At 45.8% G+C, this 12,937-nt stretch overlaps 1 protein-coding gene across 2 annotated transcripts; it reads left to right on the top strand.

Annotated features, from left to right (window-relative positions):
- Positions 1-5,865: 5,865 nt before the first annotated feature.
- On the top strand, positions 5,866-10,946 carry LOC121284261 (olfactory receptor 52B4-like). Of its 2 annotated transcripts, none has more exons than XM_041199598.1 (2): positions 5,866-6,135; positions 8,243-10,946. In XM_041199598.1, the coding sequence occupies exon 2, from the start codon at positions 8,284-8,286 to the stop codon at positions 9,226-9,228; it is 945 nt and encodes a 314-aa protein (XP_041055532.1). In that variant the 5' UTR covers positions 5,866-6,135; positions 8,243-8,283; the 3' UTR covers positions 9,229-10,946. The 2 variants fall into 2 exon arrangements, with proteins under 2 accessions (XP_041055532.1, XP_041055534.1); XM_041199600.1 differs by lacking the exon at positions 5,866-6,135 and adding an exon at positions 6,555-6,684.
- Positions 10,947-12,937: the final 1,991 nt, after the last annotated feature.

Consider the following 12,937-nt stretch of genomic DNA (forward strand, 5'->3'; position numbering starts at 1 on the left):
TTCTAGATTATCGATATAAGTAGTCATTTGGTAGTCCAGAAATTGAGTATTGCTGAAAAAAGTGAAAAGTTGAAGCTTTTTGTCTAGCACTCACCAGGACACTTCGCAAGGATACCAATATAAGGGGAAAACAACAATTTATACTGTATGTGAAGAGAGTGATGATTGGTTCGCAGGTGAATACTGATTGGTAGAGGCGTTGCCATGGAGAATTTACCAGTGAAATTTAAACCAAGCAAGTTTGAACCTGATTAGTCAAGGCATTGCCTGGAGGAATGAGTCAAGGAATGGCTGAAACTTACTTTGTTTAGTGGAAACAGATGTAATATGTGTGCATGTTCTTCCTGTCTGCTAAGAACAACGCCCTGTGTATTAGCTTCCAGTACACGCAAATGTGCCACATCACAAGCCTAACTGACAATCGTAAGTAGTCAGTGTAATTCTTAGCGCACTGAGGATTATTTAGCAATCGTTGTGCAATTGCGAAATCAGATCTAATATTGGACACTGGGGTTTGGGTTTTGCAAGCACGGGCTGGTTGGTTACAGTCTGTACCTTTCCTGTTGCGAACAGTGGTTGGGACATGTCGTTTGAGATGATTTGCCAGTCTTTCAGACGTACGGCCTTATCACACTGACACTGAAATTCACGTACCAAATTATTCCTTTGTGTGAAAGCCAGCATCACCACTTGTGTTGCTATTACATAGCAGAAGCGTGAAACAGCTAGCTTCACCTGTTGCCCAAATTTTTGAGATAGCTTGCCCTTCCAGGGTAACCTGAGGTAGTCTCGGCACTTTTCAGGGCAAAAAGTGATGGCCTTAGGCCCGCTCAGGAATTTGCGTGATATACAGCGCAAAATGAACTGATCAGGGTAGCCTTTATCCCGCAGGATGCTTTTGCTGCGCCCTATTTCACCATCAAGCTTGCATGGTGAGCAAATGTCTCGGGCCCGACTTACATGATTGCTAATAAAATCACAGCTTGTTCCTAAAGGCCAGTTTGATGTTACCCTATACACACTTTGCGAGTCGGCCAAAGATAGTAGCTACTTTCCCTATGCATACGGACATACCAATATACAACATTATTAAACAAACAAAATATGAATTCTAAAGATATTTACACAGTGTTGTGTCCTGACCAACATTTAAGTCGGTGTGGTAATAACAAGCTGCTTTTATTGACAGGCTGTCTGGGACATTTGATCATATTATAACAAAACAACACATGAGAAAACATTGGAGTGTAATTTTTGGCAAGTGATTATCACGTTTCACATTATTCCCTCTGTCACCAGTGCATATGGGCGTAATATGGACCATCTACAAGATGCACAGTGGCATTTGCCAAGTCTCCTTTGGCAGCACCTCCCAAACCTGACCATTTTTTTTATTCATTCATGTGATGTGGGTTTCGCTGGCTGGGCCAACATTTATTGCCCGTCTCTAGTTGCCCTTGAGAAAGTGGTGGTGAGCTGCCTCCTTGAACCGCTGCAGTCCATGTGGTGTAGGTACACCCACAGTGCTGTTAGGGAGGGAGTTCCAGGATTTCGACCCAATGACAGTGAAGGAACGGCATTATATTTCCAAGCCAGGATGGTGAGTGACTTGGAGGGGAACTTCCAGGTGATGGTGTTCCCATGTGTCTGCTGCCCTTATCTTTCTAGGTGGTAGCAGTCATGGGTTTGGAAGGTGCTGTCTAAGGAGCCTTGGTGAATTCCTGCTGTGTATCTAATAGATGGTACACACTGCTGCTACTGTGCATCTGTGGTGGAGGGAGAGAATGTTTGTGGATGTGATGCCAATCAAATGGGCTGCTTTGTCCAGGATAGTGTCCAGCTTCTTCAGTGTAAACAGGCTTTGGGGAGTCAGGAGGTGAGTTACTCACCGCAGGGTTCCTAGCCTCTGATCTGCTCTTGTAGTCACAGTATTTATATGGCTAGTCCAGTTCAGTTTGTGGCCAGTAGTAACCCCAGGATGTTGGTAGTGGAGGATTCAGCCATGGTAATGCCATTGAACATCAAGGGGCGATGGTTAGATTCTCTCTTGCTGGGGATGGTCATTGCCTGGCACTTGAGTGATGTGAATGTTATACCTATAGTGCTATTAGAAAGACAAGGGCAACAAGCCTCCATCTCCAAGTTCTCCATTCTTCCTTAGACATTTATCACCATTTCTTCATGGTCACTGGGTGAAAATCCTGGAACTCGCTATCTTACACTGGTGTGGCAGCACCTTCACAAAGACAGACTGCAATGGAAGAAGATTCACCGCCACTTCCTCAAGGACAATCTTGGATCAGCCTTGCTCGTGACACGTGCACCCAGAGAATGAATTTTTAAAAACTCCCATCAGAGCGTTGCCATATGTTCAGGTAGCAATGATTCAAGTAGCGGCTATGGCACACAGTTCTTCTGTTTGTTCTGGTACTATTGACCCAAGCCTGAGCTGGAGCAAGGACAGGACCTTACTGTCTACCACTGATAACCTTATATTGGGAATGTGGAATTCAAAACACAAACTTATCAGCCAGGATCTTATTGACTGGCCGAGCAGGCTCGAGGGACTGAATGGCTTATTCCTGCTCGTATTTCGTATGTTTACATGTCCTGTGTTCTCAGCACCTTGCAGTCCTTTCGAAGGCAGAGCTCCCAGGTGAGTTGGCACTGATCAAACAGAGGTAGCTTCATTGGCTCATCCGCAGGTTGGAAGATGGTCGCTTTCCATGTGGTGAGGCAGCCAGAGCCAGAAGACTAGTGGGGCTCCGCCTCAATGATGCTTGCCAACCTGACATGAAGGCCACATGTCCACCACCTCTAGATGGAAGGATGCCAACAACAACCTGGTTCTCTATTAATGACTAGATTATTTAGTTTAGTGATGATGATTAAAGGATAAATAAGCCAGAAGAACTCCCCTGCTCTCCTTCAAAATAGTTGGTGCCCACCTGGGAGGGGAGACAGGGCCTTGGGTTAATACCTCACCCACGAGGTCCGATTGTTCGGTAGGTAACATCCCCTATCTCTAAGCCAGAAGCTCCCGGTGCAAGCCCCCCACTCCAGGATTTTCATGACATGATCCAACAGGTTGACACTGAGCCTGCTCACCCTTCCAACACTTCTCCACTATTCCCCAAAGTGGGAGAGGGAAAAGAAATGTGCACGCAGATCGCAAGCCAACATCACATCTGAAAGAGGGATGTATTTAAAACTTTGGAACCGTAGAGTGGTTGCAGCACAGAAAGAGGCCATTCTGCCCATCATGTCTGTGACATTTCTGTTGCAAGAAACAGTGATCACCCTACCTTATGGTGTTAACCATGACTCTTAATACGCTGCAAGCTCAGGAAATCTCTCACCTGCAACACCCTCAAATGGCAACATGAATGTGTGAGTCATGTGACCCAGTTCCAGCCAATGGGACAAGTACTCCAGCAGTTAGGATCCAATGTGTGGAACCATGGGAGGCATTTGTGGTTTGTTATCCAAACAAGTTGCTGTTGTGAAATTAAGACCAAAGCAATCGGCTAGAGTAAATTTTATTCAAAATCTGAGAAAATCTGTGTGGTTTTGGTTCTAAATCCTAATCATATTCTGATGACTATCTTGGATAACATTGCAATGCTTTGAACTTGGCCCTGCCTAATGAATGTGGCAACCTCATAACTCTCTTCATAGAATCATACAGCACAGAAGAAGGCTATTTGGCCCATCGTCCTCTGCTGGCTCTTTGTAGGTGTAAGCCATTTGGCCCCTCAAGCCTGCTCTACCATTCAATAAGATCAAGCCTGATCTGATTGTGGCCTTAACTCCACTTTCCTGCCTGTGTCCCATAACTCTCAGCTCCCTTGTCGATCACAAATCTGTCGAGCCAAATCTTGAACATATTCAATGGCCCAGCCTCCACTGGTCTCTGGGGAAGAGAGTTCCAAACACTAATGACCCTCTGAGAGAAGAAATTCCTCCTCATCTCCATGAGCCTTTATTTTTAAACTGTGTCCCCTAGCTTTAGATTCCTCCACAAGGGGAAACACCCTCTCAGCATCTACCCCTCAACCTAATATGTTTCAATCAGATCACCCCTCATTCTTCAAAATTCCAATGAGTACAGGTCTAACCTTTCCCTCATAAGACAAACCCCTCACCCCAGGAATCAGGCTAATGCACCATCTCTGAACTGCCTCCAATGCAATTATAACCTTCCTTAAGTAAGGAGACCAAAACTGTACATAGTACTCTAGGTGTGATCGCACCAATGTCCAATACAGCTGTGGCAAGACTGCCCTGCTTTTAGACTTGATTCCCCTTTGCAACCAAGGCCAACATTCAGTTTACCTTCCTAATCACTTGCCACACCTGCATGCTAATGCTTTATGATTCATGAACAAGGACACCCAGATCCCTCTGTACTGCAGCATCTTGCAGTACCTTTCCACTTAAATAATATTCTGCTTTTTTATTCTCCCTGTCAAAGTGGACAAATTCAATTAGTCCCACCCTGCTCCTCTTTCTCCATTGCCCTGAAGTTTCCTCCCTCTTTTAAGTACTTAGCTAATTCCATTTTGAAAGTTATTATTGAATCTGCTTCCACTGCCCTTTCAGGTAGCACGTTCCAGATCACAACAACTCGCTGTGTACAGAAAAAAAAAATTATCCTCATCTCCCCCTTTTACTTTTGCTCGTCAATGACCCTAAAGCTGTATCCACGTGTGAACTGCCCTCAATCAGTGGGTTTCTCCTTATTTTCTCTTTCTAAAACCCCTGGTCATTTTGAACACCTCTGTTCAATCACCCGTTAACCTTTTCTGTCTGGGGGAGAACACTCCCAGTGGCTCCCCACACAATTATAAGACCATAAAACGTAGGAGCAGAAGTAGGCCATTTGGCCCATCGAGTCTGCTCCACCATTCAATGAGATCATGGCTGATCTGCTAATCCTCACCTCCACTTTCCTGCCTTTTCCCCATAAACCTTGATTCCCTTACTGATTAAAAATCTGTCTATCTCAGCCTTGAATATACCTAACAACCCAGCCTCTACAGCCCTCTGCGGTAAAGAATCCCACAGATTGACAACCCTCAGAGAGAAGAAATTCCTCCTCATCTCTGTTTTAAATGGGTGCCCCCATACTCTGAGATTATGCCCTCTGATCCTAGACTCTCCCACAAGGGGAAACAACCTCTCAGCATCAGTTCTGATGAAGAGTCATACAGACTCGAAATGTTAACTGTGTTCCTCTCCGCAGATGCTGTCAGACCTGCTGAGCTTTTCCAGCTATTTTTGTTTTTGTTTCAGATTTCCAGCATCCGCAGTATCTTTTATCTTAGCATCCATCCTGCCAAGCCCCTCAGAATCTTAGAACAAGACAAAATACCTGGAAAAACTCAGCCCCCCCCCCCCCTTAAGAATCTTATATGTTTCAATAAGATCGCCTCTCATTCTCTAAACTCCAATGAGTACAGGTCTAAGGGGCTCAACCTCTCCTCATAAGAAAATCCCTCCATAGCCGGGATCATAGGCAACCACCTGAGATACTGGCAGCATCGGCAGAGAAGAACAAAGTTGACCTTTCGAGTCCTCAGGGACCCTTCAACAGAACTAAGTAGAAATGGGGTTCACCCCTTTCCCATTTCTACTTAGCTCTGCTGAAGGGTCCTATGGACTCCAAAGGTCAACTTTGTTCCTCTCCGCCGATGCTGCCAGACCTGCTGAGTTTTTCCAGGTATTTCTGTTTCTGTTTCTGTTTCGGATTTCCAGCATCCTCAGTTTTATTTTTGTTTTTGTATATATTTACACCTGAGATACTTCCTCTGCTCATGTGTGTGTGTGTGTGTGTATATGGGGATAGGGGCGGGGAGGTGGTGTGGGAAATAACAACCGTGTGCTTATTCTCCCCCACCACACCACCCAAGACAGGAATAAATAGTCTGTCTGGTGTAGCCACCGAAGGTCTCAAGCTTGTCAAAACGCTCAGCGTCCATTCAGCGCTGAAGGTAAGTGATGTGTGGGTTGGACCTCCAGCCCTCATCATCCTGCCCGTGATCTCACTCTGGGCTCTGGGATGGGGCCGTCGCTGCTGGGGTTGATCAGAGACCATTCCCGCTTTGGAAAGCGAAGCATTTAAGAAGTCCCGAGGTGAGAACAAGGGGCTAATCTGGGACTGGCCTTTGCCGTTTTGAGAATAGAGCGTCCAACAAAAAAAAAATACTGACCCTGAATCAGTTAGCGTGGAGTATTTGCAATATAGGATGTTTACAGATTTATTTTCCCACGTTAATAAGCAATTGTAAGGAATTAGAGGGGTAGGGGGTGGGTGGGAAATTGGCTTAAGCGATAAGTTGCACGGACAAAATTCAGGAGCGTTTTGGGTCGGGACAGGCTTGCTCTCTGAGTCAGGTTATTTGAGCAAAGGGGTGTCAGGAGATCAAGGAAATCTTCCGCTGGCTGGTGAAGTGCAAGGTGTGGGCTGTGGGTGGCTGTTGATGTGCTCAGGCTGCCCGGGGAGGGTGGGGGGGGGGGTGGATTTGCCCCGCTCCCGGCGCTTTCTAAAGGAAAAAAAAGGGGCATCTGGTGTGTGTGTGTGTGTGTGTTAAAAAAATTGCTTTCTCATTGAGTCTCCCAAGTTATGGAATCCGCCTCCGCTGAGTTGAGAACCTGAGCGGCACCATCGGCGCTCACCCTCAGGTAAACAGCTTCATCGGATTTGTGGCTTACATCCCGTCCGTCGGGTCTGTGCCCTCTTCCTCTGAAAGAGCTAAAATCACAATTCAAGAAACCCACGTTACGCTGCATAAAACTCAGCGGGTCTGGCAGCATCTGTGGAGAGAGAGAGAGAAAGAGAGAGAGAGAGAGAGAGTGTTAACGTTTCGGGTCTGTGGTCTTTCATCAGAAGTGTAAGGGGGGAGGTGGGTGGGGTGGAAGTTCGAGATGTGACTGGCTTTAAAGTCGAAGGGTCATGAGGACTCCAAACGTCAACTGTGCTCTTCTCCGCCGATGCTGCCAGACCTGCTGAGTTTTTCCAGGTATTTCTGTTTCTGTTTGTGTTTTGGATTTCCAGCATCCGCAGTTCTTTGCTTTTATCCCTGATAGGATTTGAATTTGAATCAATTCTGGAATTAAAACTCTGTTGAACGTGAAACTGAGTTACCCGCTTTAAGGAGGGAAATCTGCTGGCCTTGTCTGGCTCTGGCTCCATGGGTCTCACTAAGTCCCATCAAAGAATAAAAAAGACTCCTTGTCACAGGTTTATGTCATGGACCTTCAGGTGGCTCTACAGGAGGGTGTGGTGTCCCTGGGGGGAAAACAGAATCACCATTGAAAGCCGCTTGGTCTGTCTGATTGTACCTACCTTCCTGCTTATCCTTCACTTCTCCTTTCCATTCTCAGTCTGTCCTGATTGTATCTACCTTCCTGCTTATCCTTCACTTCTCCTTTCCATTCTCAGTCTGTCCTGATTGTACCTACCTTCCTGCTTATCCTTCACTTCTCCTTTCCAATCTTGGTCCTTCCTTTAAACCTGCTAAACATCTCAAAAAATTTCCTAGCTCTTACGAAAGGCTGTCAATCGCAAGCATTAACTCTGTCTCTCTCTCCACAGATGCGGAGTATTTCCGGCATTCTCTTTTTCTAGTGCAGATTTCCAGCATCCACGGTATTTTTGTTTTTGCAGGAGTCAGTTGGTCCCAGTAATTCAGGTTGATAGGGAACGACGGGGTGTAAGTAAGTCTTAAAGAATGTTCCTGAGGTTTGGGAATCTAAATGAACTGTAAATCCTACAACCCTCCCAGAGCGCTGTGCTGCTCCAATTCTGCTTTCTTGCCTGTGAGCTCTAGAATTCCCTCCATAGATCTCCCACTTCTCCAGTTCACTCTCTTCCTTTAAGATGCTCCTTAAAGCTTTGCTTTGACCAAGGTTTCAATTAATTGTCCTGATATCTGTCTGAGGTTCAGTGCTCAAATTTTGCTTCATTTACACACTTGTAAAATGCCTCAGGATATTTTCCTAGGTTAAAGCACGATATAAATTCAAGTTATTTTTAAATAAAATAAATGGTGTGTGAAAACAGGCTGATGAGAGAATTGGTGGGTTGATTTTGGAATCGAGAGCAAATTACATTGCAAGGAAGTATTGGCTATGTTTATGTAAATTTATGCAAATGCCTTCTTTCCTTTGATGTAGCATAGTAGGTCAGTGAAGTACAATCCCACTTACGAATCAACCTCTTGTTCATTCTCATTTCCAGGTCTCTCTGGGTGAAGGGGAAAGTGTCAAATTTGACTGAAAATGAATGGGAGCGGCTTGAGCCACACTGAGTTCATCCTGCAAGGTGTACCCAATGGTGACGGCTACAAGCTACTGATATTCCTCTCCTTTCTGTTGCTGTATATCATCATCTTCGCAGCCAATCTTACCATTATGTTCTTGATTAAGACCAAGACCAATCTACATGGTCCCATGTATTACTTACTCTGCATCCTCGCTGGCATTGACATCATTCTCAGCAATGTGACCATCCCCAAGATTCTAGCCATGTATTCATTTCAATCCAAGGTCATTTCCCTGGAGGCGTGTGTCACCCAGATGTTTTTTGTCTACTGCATAGCGTTGAGTGAATCGACGCTTCTGGTAGCAATGGCTTATGACCGGTATGTGGCCATTTGCCAGCCCTTCAACTACCACAAGCTCAAGTTCCATTACATCCTCTTGGCCGTGGCCCTGATTATTTTCCTCCGAGCCATGGGCTTCGTTGCAGTGGCAGCATTACTGACCCAAGCCACATACTGCGGCTCCAACTTTATCCAGAATTGCTACTGCAACTATGGTTCGCTCTCCAAGCTGGCCTGTCACGGTGTGACTGTGAGTGATGCCATCACCTACCCCCTGTCCTTTCTCATCACCCTGCCAGACAGTTCCCTCATCATCGTCTCCTACTTCAAGATTTTCAAGGTGGCCTTCTATACTGGGCAAGGGGAGGTCCGCAACAAAGCTCTCAATACCTGCACCAGTCACTGCTGTGTCCTGATATTGTTCTACACCAGTGCCCTCTTCGAGTTCACCATGTACCTGGTCCCCAGCATCTTCTCTTCTGAACTCCACTTTGTGGTGGCCGTCACTTTCGCTATTTTCCAACCCATCTTCAATCCCATCATTTACGGCGTGAGGACTAAAGAAATCAGGAATAGCTTCCTCAAACTGCTGGGCAGGAAGAGAGTCGCAGACAGATTGTGAATCAGTTCAACGGCTGTCAGTGTTGCTTCTAAGTAATCTACCTGCAGTGACCTTACACACTGACCAAATGTGGTCTTCAGACTAAGCAGATTTGGAGGGGAAAGGTTAACTGGACCAGAGTCATTCAATCCCCATTTTGAAATCATGCATTTTGTCTTTTCTTTTGTACTTCCATTACTAACTCCAGGGGTTACATTTAGAATGGGGGTTAACTATGTAAACAGATCTCACTGTTGTAATAAAGAAGTGCAGAACCTGGGACACTCTGACACACAAAGGTGCTGGAAGCACTCAGCAAATTCGTCCAAATCTGTGGAGAGAAGTAGATAACTTGGGTATGAAGGGAGCATACCTGACAGGTTAACTGGGGAGACGGTAGTGTAGTGGTAATGGTACTGGACTAGTAATCCAGAGTCCCAGGGCAGGGTTTTCCAGTCCCGGACACAGGTGGGATTTACCGGTGCCGCCAAAGTCAATGGACTTTTGGCTGGCTCACCGCATCTGCTGTGGGACAACCTACCGCAGTGGGCTGGAAATTCCCCCCCTCCCCCCAGACCAATGCTCTGGGGACATGGATTCAAGTCCAACCAGGGCAGCTGGTGGAATTTAAATTCAATAAAAATCTGGAATTGAAAGCTAGTCTCAATAATAATGACCATGAAACTATCATCGATTGTTATCAAAACCCATCTGTGTTCATTAAGGTCCCTTTAGGAAAGGAAATCTGCCATGCTTACCTGGTCTGGCCTACATGTGACTCCAGACCCACAGCAATATAGTTGACTCTTAACTGCCCTCTGAGATGGCCTAGCAAGCCGCTCAGTTGTATCAAATGGCTACAGAATGAGTTGCAGTGGGTCAAGAAGATGGCTTATCACTCCCCTAGCAGCACGCAGGCTCCCCAATGAGTTGGGAGCCCAGCAGCTACTTGGAGGCGGTTTCCCGGTAGTCAGTCAGTGGGCCATCGGAGCCTGCTCTCCAGGCCCCAGTGGCCAAACCTCAAGGCTGACACGGCCAAAATCATTCTTGTGGTGGCCGTCCCCCTCCACACTGGCGGCCCCAACAGGTCTGGGACATCTTTGTGCGGAACATTCTGCCGCTTTCCGAGCGGGGCTACACTTTGAGGCGCCCTCGTGCTCACCTTCTCGCTCAGCAGCGTTGACATCTCCCAATGGGGCTGCCGGCTGGTCAGTCCTGGGGGACCCTCCTGTTGGACCACCCGCGACCCTGTTCCCATCACTGTCCTTTCAACTGGACAGCAAGCACAGAGGCAGCTTTCTAACTGACTGCCGGTCGGAAAATCTCCCCTGGCAGTGCGCTGCTGACCTGAGTGAGGTCAAGACTCAGAAATGGTCCTGATGGCCAAAGAATTTATAAGTGGAGGAGATTCCACCCAAGAAGAAAATAGCAGATTAGCTGTCAGTTATGCCTCCCACGGGGATTTCCTTGGGCTTCACCAGCCTCCCTCTGCTACATTACTTTGTTGACCACACATTGCATCCATTCCATCCATGGAAAAATTCATGAGAATGGTTCCAGCGATGAGGAACTTGAGTTATGTAGATGGATCAGAGCACCTGGGACGGTTCATCTTGGAGAAGAGGAGATTTGATCAAGGTGTTCAAAATCATGAGGGGTCTGGGCGTAGTAGACAGGGAGAAGCCGTTGGTGGCAGGATTGAGAACCAGAGGACACACCGATTTAAGAAAATTGGGGGGTGGGGGGGGTGGGCGAAAAAGCAATGGCAACATGAGGAGAGACTTTTTCACATAGCGAGTGGTTAGGATCTGGAATGCGCTGCCTGAGAGTGTGGTGGAGGCAGGAACCATCGAGGCATTTAAGAGGGAGTTGGATTATTACCGGAAAAGGGAAAACATGCAGGGTGACGGGGAGAAGGTGAGGGAAGGGCACTAGACGCATTGCTCATTCAAGAGGCAGCACAGACACAATGGGCAGAACGGCCTCTTTCTGTGCCGTCACAGTTCAGCGATTTTGTTCTTTTTCAATCAAGCACTCGGGCTTGTATGCAAACCTATTAGTGTAAATGTATTAAAGCTACAGTGGAGAAAGTGTGTGCTCAGACAGCGATGTGGCAGAGCTCTCACCTTCCCTCTCACTGGCGAGTCTCACACCGTTCATTAGGCAATCGTGTCTGAGAACAAGAGGCAGCACCAGAGCAGTCAACAGAAAATACTACCACATGTAAAAGAAAAGTTCTGTAGAAGCAGGATTGGTTGAACATTCATTGCTTTAAAGATCTGTGCAAATCATTTGTAAGCTCCTAGGAACGCATTAATGTTTGAGGGCAGTCTAACAGCGTTACAGAATTGAAGCTGCAGGATTGGATGTGAGATATGAAAAGTATGCAAATAAAGTCATTGTTCAGTGCGAAAGAATATAAACCTGTTTGTTTCTGAGCTGGCCAAGTCTGCAGTGGAACAGTTCAACACAAGCAAACAGGGATTTGCATTTCAATGACACAGAACGAGGAATGAATTAAAATACTGAATTAAATTTCTGCATCTAGCATTTCAGATTGGACTAATGGGTGTGGGTAAAGTTTATTAATTTGCATTAACACATTCAAATATATTTTAGATATTATTCTGGTGGAATATTAATGAAAAGGTTTATTACTGTAAATCGTGGCGAATAAGTTCCAGCACATCAGACAACCCTATTTTCCCAGCCCCATGAATCATGTTTTTGCACATTCCCACCATATAAATCGAGCCCCTTTTCAGCCGCAATATACCATATTAGACTGTTATCTGAAAAGGAAGAATGTGCAGGCTTACAGGGAGAAGGCTGGGGGGAGTAGCACTAGGTGAGTTGTACCTTCGGAGAGCTGGTCCAGGCACAATGGGCCAAATGACTCCCTTCTGCACTGTAACAATTCTGTGATTCTTTGATATTCATAATACTAGTCAGACTCAATTATTCGCCCTGCAAATGCATGTCTTACTAACTAGCACCTTATAATTGGTATCAAGCAGGTGATACTGGCGGTGTTGCAAAGATGTGCGGGATTTTAAGACGCGCCCACTCTTTGCATCAGAGGCCTTCAAGATGGCGACCACCCACCCCCACACCGGTAGTTCACCTTTATCTTCAGTGTATCAGTTGACCTCGGTTTTGGAGGGATTTTTCGAGGCTTCGAAAGTTGACTTATACGTTGGTATTTCTGGAGGGGTGAAGGCATACAGCTTTTGAAATCACATCTTGAAACATTGGTCTGCAGTCTGCTTATCCCTAAATGGATCCGTTTGAATCAGTCTGAAATAATCAATTTAACAATTTTCTTAAAATAGCAGATGGAGGAATTCCGCATGTGATAATTTCAAGGCATCTTCAAGGCAGAAGTACATCTAAAGTGAGATAATCATGCTAGAAGCCAGACTGCATGTTTAATGTGCCTGTTCACTATTTTATAATTAAATTTAGTTGTTTGGTAGTACAGAACTTGAGTATTGCTGATAAAAGGTGTTTTGTCGAAGCTTTTCACCTTGCACTCATCAGGACAATTCGCAAGAATACCAATGTCAACGGAAAACAACAACTTTATAATGTATGAGAAGAGAGTGCTGAATTAATTTTCTTACAAATACGTAAATAAACTAATATTGATAACTAAGACTTGAAGCATTTTGTTCTGAGATTGTTGCAATGTCAGCCATGGCCCAGTTGACAGCGGTCCTGCCTCTGAATC

This window comes from Carcharodon carcharias, chromosome 11 (assembly GCF_017639515.1).
Source record: "Carcharodon carcharias isolate sCarCar2 chromosome 11, sCarCar2.pri, whole genome shotgun sequence".
NCBI lineage: Eukaryota > Metazoa > Chordata > Chondrichthyes > Lamniformes > Lamnidae > Carcharodon > Carcharodon carcharias.